At 43.3% G+C, this 18,076-nt stretch overlaps 2 protein-coding genes across 10 annotated transcripts in view; one reads left to right on the forward strand and one right to left on the reverse strand.

Annotated features, from left to right (window-relative positions):
* The first annotated feature begins 2,973 nt into the window (after positions 1–2,973).
* rhbdd1 (rhomboid domain containing 1) lies at positions 2,974–11,025 on the forward strand. 5 transcript variants are annotated; one of them, XM_018732070.2, is made up of 7 exons: positions 2,974–4,002; positions 6,322–6,769; positions 6,963–7,095; positions 8,351–8,439; positions 9,831–9,884; positions 10,024–10,140; positions 10,701–11,025. In XM_018732070.2, the coding sequence occupies exons 2-7, from the start codon at positions 6,340–6,342 to the stop codon at positions 10,820–10,822; spliced, it is 945 nt and encodes a 314-aa protein (XP_018587586.1). In that variant the 5' UTR covers positions 2,974–4,002; positions 6,322–6,339; the 3' UTR covers positions 10,823–11,025. The 5 variants fall into 5 exon arrangements, with proteins under 5 accessions (XP_018587586.1, XP_018587585.1, XP_018587589.1 ...); XM_018732069.2 differs by having other exon boundaries at positions 2,974–3,576; XM_018732073.2 differs by having other exon boundaries at positions 2,974–3,576; positions 10,728–11,025.
* A 4,278-nt stretch (positions 11,026–15,303) lies between these two features.
* Positions 15,304–18,076, reverse strand: part of col4a4 (collagen, type IV, alpha 4) — a 69,660-nt gene continuing 66,887 nt past the window's right edge. For 4 of the 5 annotated variants that reach the window (XM_029255914.1, XM_029255912.1, XM_029255911.1 and 1 more), the window contains exons 44-47: positions 17,355–17,471; positions 16,589–16,777; positions 16,043–16,326; positions 15,304–15,899 (exon numbers count right to left, since the gene is read on the reverse strand). In XM_029255914.1, coding sequence (XP_029111747.1) covers positions 15,642–15,899; positions 16,043–16,326; positions 16,589–16,777; positions 17,355–17,471 — 848 coding nt within the window. In that variant the 3' untranslated portion in view covers positions 15,304–15,641. Of the gene's footprint in view, positions 15,900–16,042; positions 16,327–16,588; positions 16,778–17,354; positions 17,472–18,076 lie in introns of those variants that run through there. The other variant, XM_029255915.1, reaches the window with a different exon arrangement.

Below are 18,076 nucleotides of genomic sequence, written 5' to 3' on the forward strand. Positions count from 1 at the left end.
TTTTAGGTCAAAATTCAATGCGCTATGTATGGTGCAAACCTACCGCTGCCCATGCCTCAAAAAACACCATCCCTATACTGAAGTGTGGTGGTAGCAGCATAATGCTGTGGGGAAGCTTTTCATCTGCCGGGACTAAGAATCCTGTCAAGAATGATGGAAGAATGGAGGGATGTAAATACAAGGAAATACTGGAAGAGAACCTGTTCCAGTTAGCTCAGAAACTGAGGCTTGGGAGAAGATTTACCTTTCAGCAACGGGACGATCCAAACCACAACGGAAAGACAACCCTGGAGCAGCTCAAAATCAAAAGTGAATGTCCTGCAATGGCCTAGTCAAAGTCCATTGTCCCACGTTGTGTGCCCACTGAGAATCTGTGGCACTTTCTTTTTCTGATTGCACTCCAGAAGCAGCATCCAACCAATCTGAATGATCCGCAGATAGTCTGCCTGGGAAAATGGTATAAAATCACTCCTGAGCAGTGTACAAAGCTGGTTCAGACTTACCCCAAAAATCTGTTATTTTGAATTAAGGTGGCTCTGTGCTGACCAGCTGGCCCCTATCTTCACAAAGATCTTCAACAGATCACTGGAGCTGTGCGTAGTCCCTTCTTGCTTCAAACGTTCCACCATCATCCCCATTCTGAAGAAACCTAAAATCACAGGACTTAATGACTACAGACCTGTCGCCTTAACTTTGTGGTCATGAAGTCATTTGAAAGACTGGTGTTGGCTTATCTGAAGGACATCACTGGACCCTTGCTGGACCCCCTGCAGTTTACTTATCGAGCAAACAGGTCTGTGGATGATGCAGTCAACATGGGACTGCACTACATCCTGCAACATCTGGACAAACCAGAGACTTATGTGAGGATCCTGTTTGTGGACTTCAGCTCGGACTTCAACAGCATCATCCCATACCTCCTCCTGTCCAAATTAATCCAACTCTCTGTGCCCACCTCCATCTGTCGGTGGATCACCAACTTCCTGACAGACAGGCGGCAGCTAGTGAGGCTGGGAAAATTCTCATCCAAGACTCGCACGATCAGTACTGGCGCCCCCCAGGGATGTGTGCTCTCCCCACTGCTCTTCTCCCTGTACACCAACGACTGCACCGCTAAAGACCCCTCTGTCAAACTCCTGAAGTTTGCAGACACCACACTCATTGGCCTCATCCGGGATGGTGACGAGTCTGCTTACAGACAGGAGGTCCAAGAGCTGGCTGTCTGGTGCAGTCATAACAACCTGGAGCTGAACACACTCAAAACAGTGGAGATGAACGTAGACTTTAGGAGAAACACCTCAGCATTATCCCCACTCACCATCATGAATAGCACTGTGGCAACAGTGGAGTCATTCAGGTTCCTGGGCACTACCATCTCACAGGACCTGAAGTGGGAGTTCCACATAGACTCCATTGTGAAGAAGGCCCAGCAGAGGTTATACTTCCTTCGCCAGCTGAGGAAGTTCAACCTGCCACAGGAGCTACTGCTGCAATTCTACTCCGCAGTCATTGAGTCTGTCCTCTGCACCTCTATAACTGTCTGGTTCGGCTCAGCTACGAAGTCAGACATCAGAAGATTACAGCAGATAGTTTGGACTGCTGGAATAATCATCGGCACATCCCCCCCCCAGCTCTCCAACAACTGTACTCGTCCAGAGTCAGTAAAAGGGCTAGCAAAATCATTGTAGACCCCTCACATCCAGGCCACTTCCTCTTCGAACCTTTGCCATCTGGCCGGCGCTGCAGAGCACTGAGCACCAGGACAGCCAGGCACAAGAAAAGTTTCTTTCCTCAGGCCATCTACCTCATGAACAGCTAAATCCCCCCTAGAGAATAAAGCAGTGCAATACACAACGCTATTTATATTTATAATTATATCTATTTATCACATCATATGTCTTACTCACATTCCCTTGCATTTGTATAGAACATACCTGTACATACATATAATGTCTAGTGACTATTTTTGTATATTGTGTACTTTATTTTTTTATATATATTTTTTACCTTTTATTCGCATATTCTATCTTCTCATCTGTGTCTTGTCACTGTCATTCTGTCTGGGCTGCGGAAGTTTCTGTCATCAAGACAAATTCCTTGTATGTGTGAACATACTTGGCAATAAAGCTCGTTCTGATTCTGATTCTGATTCTCTACCACATAATAATGTGTCGGGGTTAAATACTTATGTAAGCAGCGTTTTTCCAGAATTATTTCTTTTAAATCCTTTTCACAAACTATTTTTGCTCTGAAAATAAAATGTTAGAACAGCAAGGTGTAAAAGAAAAATACAGTATGTGTTTGTATCTTTTGAAATCCAGAGAATGGTGCTAACATTCAATACTTTTGCAAGGCACTCTTTATTTTTGTTGATTTTATCATTACAGTTTGGTTTTATCATAAGGATTTAATGAGGGATGATCGGTTTTAAATTATTTTTTGAAGAAGGCAAATTGTCATGGATGACGAATGGAAATCTGGTTAAGTGTTGCACAGTTAAGGCATACTGGACTCTGTCCTGGTATGTCCATTCTGACCCACAGATTTAAAATTATACCTGGAAGACACAGCACATTTCGGCACACTCAGTGCCAACAAGGTGTTGTGATAAAAAAGTCCAGAAAGGACCCTGGTGATCTAACACATGCTTAGTATTGTCCCTTGCAAACTATTTAAAACAGGTGCTATTGAGAAAGCCAGAAACAGCTACTCCGGGAAAATTAGTAAGGTTTGACAATTGCTTTATCATGTATACAAAAAAGAGACACAACTTTTCTTGTAGATGGATTTCCATGATGCTTTATTGATATATAATAACAGCAACAATAATAATTATTATTAAAACTGTAGTTAACTGAGAAAGTGTCGCTCTCCATCACAATTTCTAACGCTTCACACGCTTATTTATATCTAAATATACTTAGGGAACTTGTGCTCGCAGCATGTTGATGACGTTGTGATGACGTACATTAACCGGGTCTCCTAAACCTTTCCAGTGTAATGTTAATGGAGGTGTTGCGGTGCTTTGATTTAGGCGCTTGACGTGTATTTTTTTTTTTTTTTTTTTTTGCATACACTCTGTGTGTTTGTTACTTTTGCGCACCACTGCTAAACTTTACTGGAATTCCACTGACGAATGTGGACTACTACTGGCCGTTGTGTGTGTGCATGATCTGTGTAGACCTGCTGCTTATATTTTGGCACATTACTTCTTTACGAGCAGAGTTAGTTATTAGTTTACATAACTGCGATGCAGATAGATCCGGTTTTACATTTCAATGATCCAGTTGTGATCCACTGTTTAACAGTATATTTTGTCGACCGCCGCACTCGTGATGTCAGTTACGGTCACGTGACGCCGTATCAGTTTAACTGGGAAGAAGGAATGACGAAGTTGCTTGCAATTTACTTTTAGTTTTAAAGCGACGCGTGGGACAGGTGCGCTGTGTGTCTTATTGTCGCTGCTTCTAACAACCGAGTGTGTAGCGCTTTAGTTTCCGAGGAAAACAAGAGGAAAGAAGACTTTTTAGCTCGTGAGGCAAGATAAAACAGTCCCGGTCGCGGATCTGTCGTAAGGTATTTTTTCTTTCAGTGTAAATACATACACTGTCAGTGTAATATTTTTACGAGAATCCGCGTTAGTTAAGTGGCCTAGACTAAGCTGAAAGGCGGACGCAACAGAGACTTGTGAGTTGTTGAGCAATCGGAGAGAATACTCAACTGGCGGGACTCACAGCGTCTAGGTGGACAAGCGAGACATGTCACATGCCGTGTGTCCCTGTGTGAGACTTCTCTCTATGTGGACCGACGTTTGTCGCTATGAAACGTCTTTCTATGTGGACTCGTGTCCCTGCGAGACATGTGGATGTGTATCTCTGTGAGACACATGCCTCGTTTACAGGACAGATGGGCTAATCTCGACACACCGATGCCGCGAATTGTTGACCCGAACATATGGACTGAAACGGATGCCATCGCTGTTTCAAAAGTACCAATAAGCAAGTAAATGGCAATTAATGCTGTTGCGGCACAAAGTGATCTGCTTGCGTGGGAATTTATGTGGACTTGCTGAGAATGAGCCCATTGACTGCGCTCAATTATTTCAGGGTCCGCATCCAAATCTCTTCTGTTCTGTTGTGTTGGTATAACGGACTCTTTGTTTTTCCCGGAGATCTATGTTGCTTTGGAGAAAAGTGTCTCTAAATGAATAAATGTAAATGATGGAGACTCTGCTGCCATTGCGTGAAGTCAGTGAATGATGTCAAAGAAAGGAAAATTATGTTTCGCATCTGTCTCAGTTCTGAACGATGGCGATAATGCGCCAAGCTGTGTAGCTTCGTATACTGTGCCATGAAAAAGTTCGGCAAACCTCTTATTTTCTAGATTATTGAACAATTTTTTTTTTTTTTTTAACCGATTTGGTCAGAATTCCAACCAAACGGATAAAAGAAGCCCTTGTATGCAATGGGAAAAAAAACTTATTTTTTCTACAGCCATACCAAAGCACCACCAAATTCTTTCTTTAGTATGAAATGGTTATTTCCCCTTTACAGGTAGTAGCTATTTGCACCACCTTTAGCTGCAGTGAAACACTTGCTACAGCTGTTGACCAGGTTGGAGGAATTGCAACCCACTGCTCCTTAAAAACAGCTTTAGGGCTCAAAATGCTCGGGTTCGAGAGGGAGGGACTGGGAGAAAGGAATCCAGTCCACTGCGACGCTCTGTTTCTGTCCAAAAAACACCAGCTGTTGCCTCCCGCCCAGCCCGCAAAGCTGTCCAGCATTTTCTGGCATTTACGTTTATTAATTTAACAAATTCCCTTCTCCAAAGTGATGTTCAACACAGTAAACAAAAACGCTTTTCACCAACAGAGAGACTCAGACCTGTGATTCTCAAATTAAAGTCACTTAGTCCAATAGCACTGTTTTTGCCTGCATACATTATACAAGTATCTGCATATAGAATCAATGAGGAGCCCCTACTGCCCCATAATTTACAAGCTTTTCCGGTAGCAAACCATCTCTTGGTTCCAATGAAGTGTGTAATTAAGGGAGCTGCTGTACTGTAATCGGTGGTTGTGATTGGTTGAGATTTTGCATGTGGAAGTAAGTGCTTATTATATACAATTGTTGGTTTTGTCATCGAAGAAGTGTGATAGTGTGAAACTGTACAATGTCTATATTAAAGGAGAGGAGTCCATCCATCACCACTGAAACCCTACTTGCACATCAGAGGTCATTATTATCAGGGTAATGTGGAGATTAATGCAGTACCTTTAGACAGAAAGTAGCCAGGCATGTACCCCTGAGTAACAGGAACCTTTTGAGTTTGAGCCACCAAGATTGTCACTCAGAATGTCTGATACAAGCATCTGGTAAAAGATATTGTGCAGAATGAAGTACCTGTTGTGGAAGTAAAATGACAGAATGAATAAAACTGCTGTTGTACTGAACCATAAATGCAGAACAATGGCATTTTTCATTGTATGTCACACTGTTCTGTTAGGGCTGAGTGTATCCTCCCAGCTTGTTTCAGTGTTCTATCTGTGAAATAACTACAGCAGCTATTACTAAAAAGTGACTGACATTATTTGTTTTTCTGGATTAAATGGTTGGCAGAGAAAAGAGGTGTTGTTCTGAATTCCTCCTTACAGCTGAGCATGTCATTGACCAGGCATTTGACACACACCTCCACACCGTGGCCCTGGAGGACCTGGTCCTCTGCGGCTTTCCCTCCCGCCGCTGCTAGTCGCGCTGAATGGATTTGCTGGCAAATGCCTGGAATCGCAGGCCATGAGGGCACAAACAGGCTTTGTGAGCGCACGTGTTTGTGTGCCAGTCGCGTAGCTCCGCTCCCGCTCACCCCGGCCTCTGTTTGCTTTACGTGGGAGCTGCTGCGTCGTTGGCGCGTGCCGTCTGCTCGGCACACAAGGGCCAGCTTTTGCAGCAGCCCCCAGGAATGCGGACGCGCTGTGGAAGTTGTTGGGGGAGCGGAACAGCTCCCACCTTTGTTTGCATTGTGCTCGGGTTCATAGCGGCAATCGATAAGGTCACGGGAGGAATTTGAGATGCATGTGGGAGCTCTTCCGGCATGATTCCTACAGGCAGAAAGCAAGCATCCATGACACCCACAGGTGTGAGGGGCCACTCCAGCTTAACATCAGGGCGCATGAGTGAGAGAGGACACTTCTCAATGACGTGCAGAGTGATACGTTTACTTGCATTCCACCAGTATTTACTGAAAACAAGAGTGGTATTTCCATTCCCTGTTGTTACATCTTTGAATGAGCTTGTTTTCTCTCTCCTTTCACTGGAATTTTAGGTGGGAAGCCACGGCAGGATGATCAGACAGAGACGGGGGCACTTGGGCCTGCTTCTGCTGGCTTCGCAGGTCTTCCAGGTGGGGCTGGACAACATCCCCCCCGTAACACTGGCTGTGCTTGCACTGAATGTGTACCTCTACTTGGTCCCCTTGGGGTCATCGTCACAGGCCTGCATCAGCGTGGAGCAGGCCTACTGGCGGGGGGATTGGCGGCGTTTGCTGCTTTCCCCCCTGCACCATGTGGATGATTGGCACCTCTACGTTAATATGGCCTCACTTCTGTGGAAGGGTGTGCACCTGGAGCGCCGGCTGGGTGGGCACTGGTTCGCCTACCTGATCGTCACGTTCTCCTTGCTCACTGGGGTGGTCTACCTGCTGTTGGCTCTGTGCCTGTCTGAGCTCACCCAGGACTACTTCTACAGCATGCAGTGCGCTGTTGGCTTTTCAGGTATTGTGTGCGTGTGTGCGTGTGCGCGCGTGCAGATTTCAGTCTCAGCTTCCTTATCAAGCAGTTTTTACCTGCTTTATCCGAGAGGTAATGTTGCGTGATGATGAATGCTTCAGGATCCGAACAAAAGGAAAAAGTTAACGTTTCACCTTATGGTTTTGCAGTCGCTGTTTATTTGTGCCTTGTTTTTCAGGAGTGCTCTTTGCCTTGAAAGTGGTCAATAACCATTACAACCCAGGTGGAGTGACGTACGTCATGAACATACCTGTATCCAATAAGTTTGCCTGTTGGGTCGAGTTGGTCGCCATCCATGTTTTGTCTCCTGGGTGAGTTGAATGAGGGACTTGGTCTCTTGTTGTGCCAACAGAACAGATACCGAGCTGTGGAGCTGCTCTGTTGCAGACTGCAGAATGAACGGGCCACCGAAATGTTTTGGAAGATATGAGCCCCTGACTTTGTTTGCCATGCACATATTTGTGCTCACAGCAGGCCTGTCAGTTCCTGCCTTGAGGCTCAATAATACGAAAGCGATCCAGTAACTTATTTGCCTTGGAGGAGTCTGCTCTTAGTCCTCACTTTTGGTTTCTTTCAGTTTAAAGATGTAATGTTCTGTGGATATTTGATATGTTTTTACAATATTGCAACATGGACTCAAGATCACAGTAGATGTGCAACGAGCACAGTAAGAGCCACAGACTTGTGGTCATCACATGGTCATGGTGCTACTGGTCCATCTAATAATGCTCACCTTGGTTCTGGTCTGTCACTCATAAATGGCCTGTTTTGGCAAAGGCTTACGGTTTGTCAGCAGGGTTCTTGGGCTAAAGGCCTACTGGTCTTACAACTACCTTTTAATTAAAGCCAATTCAGCTGTCCCAATAATGACTTAAATAAAGTAATAACTGCTCAAGAAGCAGTGTGCTTTGTTGCCCGTGAGGACTGGAGTTTGACCGCTCTAATTCACAGCATGTTACTTACTGGTAGCTCCTTATAATCCTGTTGATCTGCCTAAAAAAGTCACAGCGTAAAAGCGGGAAAATATCTATTTTATTTAGTAAAAGTACAGACACTTGACCAAAGAGGACCTAGATACACGGAATGAATTTGATTGATTAGCGTTTCAGTGAAAAACACTTAGCGTGACAAGACTAAAGGGAGGCTGGATTGTTGAAGTCAACTTCTTGAGGTAGTGAGGAATGAAATGACTTTTTTGTGCACCAACCATATGAACAGAAATAGACTTATGGTACATGAGGAGAAACCACTTTTTTCCCAACCGGCACAGAGTACAAATTAGACAAACGTGTCTGTGGGCCACTCTTTCTGTTTCTGTCTCTCTTGGGAGCAGCCAGTGGGCACGTCACAAGTGTGTGAGATGCTGGTGGGTGTTAGAAGATGCTCATCCGGTGCACAAGGTCTGTGATTACAGGCGAGCGGAGATGAGTATAGAGTGTGTGTAATTATAGTGCTCACTGGGGACAGAAATGCGGCGCGCACACACACAGGTTTGTGCATGCTTGGTGTGTGTGTGCGTGTGTGTGTGCAGGCACTCAATAACAGGGTGGGCCTTTTCTCTCTCAGTACATCTTTCCTTGGACACCTGGCGGGCATCCTGGTGGGACTGCTCTATGTGAAGGGGCCTCTGAAGATCGTCATGAAGAAATGTGCAGGTCTGGTAATCTGTTTAAAGCAACAGGTTCTCGTCATTTTATTGACTTTTGTTGGCTCTTTGGGGGAGATGCAGTCAGAGTTGACAGGAATGAGGAGAGACACACGCATTAGCTGAAACCACTCGTCCCAAGCGGGGTCGCGGTGAACGGGAGCCTAACCCGGCAACGCAGGGCGTAAGGCTGGATGGGGAGGGGACGCTCCCGGGACGGGACGCCAGTCTGTCACAGGACACCCCAAGCGGGACTTGAACCCCAGACCTGCCAGAGAGCAGGACCCGGCCAAACCCGCCCCGCCCCGCCCCCAACATGAGGAGAGATGTTTAGATGTTTCAGAAGAGGATGGGCTGCACATGCAAGTCGCAAATAATGAAGCATGAGCAGATTACTGGGATCTGTGACTCTTAAACCGCTCTTCAGTGAGGGAATCGCAGAAGGGGAGCCGCTGTGTTTTCGCGGTCCAGCAGAACAGCCTTCTGGAGAACATACCTGAATCTTTTGACACGAGACACATTAGCACTGAAGCCCATGCTGCATACACACCATGGACAGACCGAGCTCTCAGAACTTGCATAAAATAAAGTAATTCATGACAGAGGGCAGTTATACACTTAAATGAACTAATTCATGTACTAATGATACTTATAGAGCTGCTTGAAAGTCTGTGAACTCTATAGGGATGGTCATTATTTTGTGTACAGGAATAAACTAAAATCAAAATATCAGATTTTTAGCTTATGAATAAATGTTGATGATTTATACACCTGACTACATACCTACTTGGTTTACCCAATACAACTTGGGGTTCACTTATTTTTGCACCTGCACTGCTTCCATGTTTCTGCTACACACATGATTTCCTCTAAAGCAACAAATGAAATTGGTCATTACACACCTATTGTGTCACATGAGGAATAAGGCGAGATACTTTGTCACTATACGATGCAATGAAATTCTCTTTGGCAAACCTCAGAAGAACAGCAGCACAAAGAACACTTGATACAAACAAACAAACAAATATTGCTGCTGCTTAAATAACCATTTTGTGGTAAAACTAAGGGACACAAGGGCTTCACATACTTTCAAGCAGTGCTGTATATCACATGCATACATACTTCCATTCAACCCTTTAAGCTTTTGTTTCATGCTTTGCATAGTTCTGTTGTCTCTGTGGTGCATTTTGTTTCCTGTGGTGTGATTGTGTGTTTTCTGGGGTGTGCTGTGTTTGCAGTCTGAGGAAGATGGAGGACTTCTAAGAGAGGCAGCTGCTTCGCTTTTTAGTGTCTGTCCAGTGTATGAATTCTGTGCTGATCAGCTGTGGCCCCCAGGGTGGGGATTTGTTATACCACTTTAAAGTGTGGCAAACTAAATGTCCTAAAACTGTATATTTCCAGGTTTTCTGACGTCACATGGGTACAGTTCAAGACAGCAGAATTACAGTTTCTCAGGTATGATTTTCAGTTGTGCGCGCTTCTTTCTCATGATCATGAACTGGTGCTGTTTCTTAGTTTTTCTTTCAACTTCTTAGCGTGTAAAATGTCTTTTTAAACACTCTTGCTCATATTGTGTGCACATGTGTGTCTTCAGGATATAGCGGCTATTACACTCACAACCAGCCAAGCTCCAGGCTCCATCAGTACACTGCTGGACTGTCTGAGGAGCAGCAGTATGAGGCCGCCATTAGGGCCAGTCTCAACAACACAGGTGAGCCGTCCTCCGCTGCAGGAGCGGCAAAGTGCCGCTTGTTGTTTGTACGTGCCTGTGCGCGCAGTGTGTCCACCTCCGAATATTTTCTCTGCCTCCCTTCGAGTACACAACCCACTGCTACCAAGCCAGATACCTGAAAGCCAGAAGGCATGTTTTCATGGTACAAACTGTGTAACCAGCATTTTGCATACAGTGTTTTCATGCATTTCATAAACACTCCTCAAAAAGACTGTCTTTAATTTTATGGCTAAATTTATAGGGGAAGAAGGAGGTGGAATGGTTAGAAAGAATATGGGTTGGTAGTCTGAAGGATTCTTAGTTCAAGTTGTCTGTGGAGGTGTGCCGCCCTTCTCCTCTCGATTGTCCCTGTAAAATATGCAGTTGAGTAAAATTGTACGTATTTTTAGTAAAGTGCTTAGACACAAAAAAAGAAAAATAACCTTTGGAAACATCAGTACAAGTACAGGCACTGAGATGCAGCTGTTTTCAGCACAATAATGCTGTGGACATGAACCATTAACAGTTATAATAAAAATAACAGAATGATTTATTCTCAGGACTCCTTTCTCGATTGTCACCTGCAGGAGGCACCACTCAGAGACCACATGAATTTAACACCCCTGCTGGGCCAGACGCTGCAGAGGAGCTCCGACAGCGGCGACTGCGGAGGTTTCAGTGATCAGTGAGCGTCACCTGGCGGCAGAAAACAGCAAAACGACACCGCCATTGGGGAAATGTCTGGCCTTCAGATGGCCATGGGAATGTTACCAGAAGACTGCTCGCATACAGGATGTGCCACTGAAGGCCAACATAGTGTTGCTGGACTGATGTTTACATTTGCTTTCTTTTGAGTGGAATGATTAATATCAGTGGTGCCTTAATGAAATAGATTTAATGATCCTCTGAAAATGAGACCTGCTCAGGCTGTATGAAGTGCCACTGAACAGACCTGCCAAAGAAAGGAAACTTTTATATTACATCTGTGCAGATGGATACATTATGGCTTCAAAAAAATTAAGGGCTTTTGACATATATTATTATATGAATCTTAAGTAGGAGGGTAAGTCAAAAAGTGTCTGTGATAATTTATATGTTACTAGACTGTTAATATTGCAGATACTGTTTAACTGTATATTACAAAAACAGGCTATAAAATTATCCCTTTAGTGTTATTTTAAGGATGTACTACAGGACATTTTCTATGTCAGAGACAGAAAATGAGGAAGTATTTTGTGCTCTGTGTGTTTTATAAGAAATATTTTTTTAATGTGCAGTAAAATGTTTTTTTTTCTATTTCTGAATGTATCACATGGGATACAATCAGTCTCACTGTTATTATATTGTTATTTCTGTGTTCATTTATTGATTATAGAGCAACAAAATACCTGATATAACTTACGTTCTTCAGGTGATAAATGCACTATTACAGTGGAATATGGTAAGTGCTTATACATGGCCAGCAGCAGTGTAGTTCTAGCAGATTGGATCATTTCTTAAATTGAATCTGTTGAATCCACCAATAGTTAATATGTTTGGTGAATGGAAAACCAGGAAGATTGTGGAAACAGGAATGTTCTGTTACCTATACAGATGCTTTTTGATAAGGTGGAGATTTGTATTTAATTCCTTGTTAATAAATGTATCTGCACAAGAAACAAATAGGTATAACTCATTTTGTAAAGTAGCAACCTTGTTTTTTAAAGTTTTAAAGTGTTCTGTATAATGTACATAGGTTAATTAATGGTGAGTATAGTGTAAGATTAATACTATTAATTTTTCAAGTACAGTAGGTGTTTGTATTACTTTGTATTCCAACAGCCTCTTTCCAGCAGCCCCACAATTCAACACCCAGTAACATCTTTAATGATGAGTCTTTGTGTTTGGAATTAAAATGCATTTATTTGATCTGCACTAAATCTGCATAAAGTAAATGTAGAATAAAGGTTATTTGGTTATAGAAAGCTCAGTGTTAGCAGAAGTATTATCCTATAAGGATTAAAGAAATGCCTGTGGATTCATCCTGAGTAATAGCACATGATTTAGCTGTTTTTTTTTTTTAATGACTGCTGATTCAAATACATTTGCTTTCTCCACTAAAACACACTTGATTCTGACATGGCTTTTGTTTCTATGGATGACATGCCAGCATTTCCCCCTTTCATTTGTTGGCCCGGTGGTGTAAAATTCAAGCCTGCAGGACCAGCGAACTTGTACAGTACTAAGGGAAACCCCAACATGAGAAAGATTAGGGAAAAAAAATGAATGCAAACCCTTTTTAAAAAACAAAAACATCCTAAATTGTTGATACATTGAAGAGGAGGAGTTACACATACTATTTTTCAGAAGTACCATGTACTTTGATCTATTAGGAGGGAAAAATTAAATTATATGGTAACATTACTACCATTCTACACAGTTATGTGTAAAAATGATTTTTTTTGAACTTGTAATTTAAGACTAGTAGTTTTTTTTAAAAAAAAAAATAACTGGGCAAATAATTTTTTCACATTCTTTGTCTATCATACCTTTGACTTTGAGATGCCACTGTCATTAACATCTGAATTGTCTATTTTATGTAAATTCATAATAGTAATGCTAGATTAATACAAAATTAGTTTACATTTGTTATGCGTTATTACTGTTTACTGTGGACTGTGGTCCTTCTAAAGCAGACACACTATACAGATCAATGTCCACTTTGAAACTGCTTATGCAATCAACAGATAGTAAATGAAAATGACAAGAATTTCTGTTTTTCCCTGCGGAAGTGTCAAGTGTTCACTTACAAATAGCACCAACAATATTTATATCTAAATAAATACTTCTCAGCATTTACAGTAAAAATAAAAAGCTGTCCTGTTTTCTCGACAGTGCAAACATTTACAGGCAAGGCAATGTAATGCCACTCTCCAAAACATTATAAAAAACATTTAAAGGCTGCTGTTTATGTTTAAATACAAAAATTATACGTGGTAAATATAAGTTGTAATGAATACCGAGTGTTGGTTCACTATGACTGCAGTTTAACAACTGGCTGAACAGAGCGTATGGTATTTGTGCGTAATTTAGGTTCGTTTTAATTCTGAGACTATTAATTCTAACCCATGTAATAAGGCCACATTTTTCACACAAACCCCTGATAGTCACACTCTAACAAAGTTCTAAATACACCAAAATGACAAAATTTTGTTCCTTGAATGTTGTACCAGAGCTCTGTCTAATGTCCCACCGAAAAGGTCGAACGTACTCTGTACTCTCAAAGGGAGACGCAGTTCATATAGTCCTCTTTTTGGTCACCTATTCTGACCATGTATAAATAACAGATGCAGTGCACTCACATAAAATGTTCTATTTTAAAGAGCTAACATTTAAATGTGATGGCATAATTAGCAGGCACCCAGCTCACTGAACTTTCTATGTGTTTGAAAATGTGAAATATTCTCTGGTTGTGGTGTGTATCAACAGCACTGATCACAAGGAACTGGTGAGGGTCATACGGCACCTGTGCGTGCTACTACCTCAAGGTGCTGCACTATACACCGATCAGCCACAACATTAAAACCACCTGCCTAATATTGTGTAGCTCCCCCTCATGTTGCCACAACAGCTCTGACCCATCGAGGCGTGGACTCCACAAGACCTCTGAAGGTGTCCTGTGGTATCTAGCACCAACACGTTAACAGCAGATCCCTTAAGTCCTGTAAGTTGTGAGGTGGAGCCTCCATGGATCGGACTTGTTTTTCAGCACATCTCACAGATGCTTGATCGGACTGAGATCTGGGAAATTTGGAGGCCAAGTCAACACCTTGAACTCTTTGTCATGTTCCTCAAATCATTCCTGAACAATTTTTGCAGTGTGGCAGGGCCACTGTCACCAAGGAATACCATTGCCATGAAGGGGTGTACATGGCTGCAACAATCTTTAGGTAGGCATTAGTGTCAAAGTAACATCCAGATGAACGCCAAGACCCAAGGTTTCCCAGCAGAAAAATGCCCAGAGCATCACACTGCTTCTGCCAGCTTGCCTTCTTCTCATAGTGCATCCTGCTGCCATCTCTTCTCCAGGTAAATGATGCTCATGCACCTGGCCACCCACATGATCTAAAAGAAAACGTGATTATTCAAACTAGGCCATCTTCTTCCATTGCTCCATGGTCCAGTTGTGATGGTCACATGCCCATTGTAGGGTGGACAGGGGTCAGCATGAGCACCCTGACCAGTCTGCAGCTACGCAGCCCTGTACGCAGCAAGCTGTGATGCACTGTGCGTTCTGACACCTTTCTATCATGGCCAGCATAAAAGTTTTCAGAAATTTGTGCTACAGTAGCTCTTCTCTAGGATCGGACCAGACGGGCTAGCCTTCGCTCCCCACGCGCATCAGTGAGCCTTGGGTGTCCAAGCTCCTGTTGCCGGTTCACCGGTTGTCCTTCCTTGGACCACTTTTGGTAGGTACTAACCACTGCATACCAGGAACACCAAACAAGACCTGCCAATTTAGAGATGCGCTGACCAGGTCGTCTAGCTATCACAATTTGGCCCTTGTCAAAGTTGCTCAGATCCTTATGCTTGCCCATTTTTCCAGCTTCCAACACATCAAGTTCAAGAACTGACTGTTCACTTGCTGCCTAATATATCCCACCCCTTGATAGGTGCCACTGCAACGAGATAATCAGTTTTATTCACTTCACCTGTCAGTGGTTTTAATGTTGTGGCTAATCAGCGTATATTAAATAGTCTTTTCTACTCGTCCTCGAATTTCGCTCTTAGTTTAGTCATTTTTTGGTCCACTGTAGGCCCTTCACAATAGTTCCATACCTATCAAGAAGCAGAGAGCATCGAGCATGTGGTTCTCCTAGTTCAGTCTTTCTGTTGTAGCTGCAAATGGTGCCATGCAAGAGAACCAAGAACCAATGTGAAAAGCCAAGCAAACCCTACTTCTGGCAACCAGATCCTTGCAGGTGTGTACAAGACCACTGAAGGGTACTGTGGTAAGCCAAGACAGCCAGACTAAGTGAAACATTCCCTTCCTCAATAAAGCAGAGCATTCTTTACCCATGAATGGTGATCTGAACTATACATTCCAGTTATACTGAGAAGAAAGGAAGACATTTTCACCTGTCAAACCCACTAAGGTAACATTGATTCTGAACTCGCAAGCTAAAAGAAAATGTGTTTTCAATAATTTTAAGAATTCTTTTTATGAGGAATAATTTTTAAAGGCTAGAAAATGGATGCAATCTGGCTTGGGAAATGGATGGATGCATGAATGGATGGATATCTGGTCAGATAAGCCTTACTGGATAAAAGAAATTTAAGGAAAGCGTACAGTGCCTCTTAAACAGCCTGCAGGTATGCTCATACAACTAATGATTATGTTCATATACTTTCAAGTAACCAATCCGGGTGTTCCTGGCCTCTTAAGAAATCAGCATGCATTTTCAGTGCAGTTCTCACAGGAATGTGGCCTGGCGAGGGCCTACAGTCGAGGGGGATGAGGCTCACTGTCGCATGCAAACGTGGCACTGGCTAGTGTGCTGGCGTTGCTGCTGCTCCTTTTTGAGTATATAGGAGGTCAGAGGACGAAACTGCTCCCTTTGGTTAACATGAGTCAACCAGAAGCTATAGGCTGTTGTGAAGAAGTGGCAGGTGCCACGAGCCCCTTGGCATTCGATGAAGGGTTGGGTGCGGAAATCCTTCAGACAGCTTCCAGGTGATGTCAAGGACTGCCCGCCTCCCTCATCACTGCCACCAGTGTGCTGTAACACATAAAGGGAAGAAATTATTTGCAACAGATGACCACCACCCTACTTCTGTCCCCATAAAGAATGAATACCCTATCCACATGGCATTTCTCTCACCACAATGAAATACTACCCCATCTACATAGTGTTGTTCTTACCATAAGGAAGGAGAATCCTGTCCAGAGACTTCTCCAACCTTGTGGGCAGGGTGGAACAGCGCTATCCTGGCTGTGCACAGCAACGGCAGGTGAAGGTGCCTCACACACCACACAGCGGCTGATGTACTTCTTGATCTCGAGCCCTGACACAGGCATCATGGGTATTGCAGCTGCAGTGGCCAGCCAGTAGGACCTGTCATTGCGACTGGCGTAGCTGCAGCTGTCCATGTTGCAGTACGAGAATGGCATGGTGCTAAAGACCCTTAAACATGACCCAGCCTGACCTGGGAAAGATTGTTATCGTCAGTTCAGTCTCATACATACAGTGTTAGAGGGGTATAGTGTTTCTCAAAGATGCTGGATGTGTTTGTATCTAACCAAATCAATGCTAGAGAAGAAACAGTGTCAAGCTACACATTTTTTTTTAATGTCAAGAAACACTTTTGTATTTCAATACTCCATTCTACTTGTTTTTTTGCATCCAGAATCTATGAATGCCTTTGCATCTGGGTGTGTTAAACAATTTCGTGTGCATCATTAACATACCCAGATCCTGTGTGTGTCCTTTCTCCTGTCGTTCCAGGTAGAGCAGACTGTAGCCATTCCACAAAGTGATCATATCTTGTGGGCAAACTGGGACTCTCTCTGACTGGCTGTGCAGCACCAAGAGGAAGCCAGAGTTAACCTTTATCAACTTGCCAGGATATCCAGGATCTCCCATTTCACCAGTAGCACCTGTATCCAGCAAGAAAGACATGATGTACACGCTGCCTATACTTAGAGATATTTTGCATGAATGATCCTTTCAGATGCTCACATTCAGACCATCCTGATACAATAAAACGTGGTGTTTTGTATCTTTACAGCTGCAGCATGTCAAAAATAGCGAGGTTTAAGAGTTGATGATGACAATTACAAGGTGAATGAAAAAATAACAAAGTGATCAAATGCTAAACCCAGCAGCTAAAGACTACACACATATGAAAATGGTTCTACTCTTGTATTTTTTTGAGTCTCATCTGGAACAAAACTAAGTGGCAGAGTTTACTGCACCTCAGAATGAAAAAATGTCAAAATGTATTTTGTCATTACTAACAAACTAAACCCTTGATTTATTATGCAGTTTAGAAAACCATCATGTAACGAATATTTATATCTGCACAAACTGGAGCATAAGCCCCAGCTGTATTGTACTTTAGCCTGTTTTAAACAGCATCAGAGACAGACTCCAGCAGGTCTACTGGAACTAGGGAAGCAGTGAGGCCAGGCCTGCTGACAGACAGTATTGCTCAACTGATGGCTTCAACTGAACCTTGTAACCCTGAGACTCCTCGTTCTCCTGGTTCCCCAGGATCCCCTGCAAATCCGTCCAGTCCTGAAGGCCCGGATGGCCCTAGGGAGCCAGGGGCCCCTCTTTCTCCCTTCAGCCCTGGATGGAAATAGACAATGAGAAAGATAAACTCCAAAGACAATGACAACTACACCCATGAGAGACATTAATTCTGGCAGGAGGGCCAAGATTCAAAGATACTCTGTTTTGCTATTCAAAACTTGAGAGACACACAAGTGAAAAGAGCTTGCAAAAGCATTTGGGTCAGTCTCATGAACCTTAACCAAACAAGATGAGAAAACTAAGTTTCAGTAATGAGAAGCCCTCAGTATTTTTGTTCACAGTTGTGGCAAACATGATAATTTTCAACAATATCTTGTTACAGTAACAAGAATCCATGATGCTATAGGGGTCACAGTGCAAACAGTGACATTTTTAAGGTATAAAAAACGATCAACTTATCTTGTCACCTTCTTTTATCTTCACTTTTGATGAGGCGTCACAGAACACACACACACACACACACACACACACACACACACACACACACACACACACACACACACACACACACACACTGTCTGAACCGCTTATCCCAGACAGGGTCACAGGGGGCCACAGCCTAACCCTGCAACATAGGGCATAAGGCTAGAGGGGGAGGGGACACACCCAGGACAGGACACCAGGCCGTCGCAAGGCACCCC

Source organism: Scleropages formosus, chromosome 10 (genome assembly GCF_900964775.1).
Source record: "Scleropages formosus chromosome 10, fSclFor1.1, whole genome shotgun sequence".
NCBI classification, from domain to species: Eukaryota; Metazoa; Chordata; class Actinopteri; order Osteoglossiformes; family Osteoglossidae; genus Scleropages; species Scleropages formosus.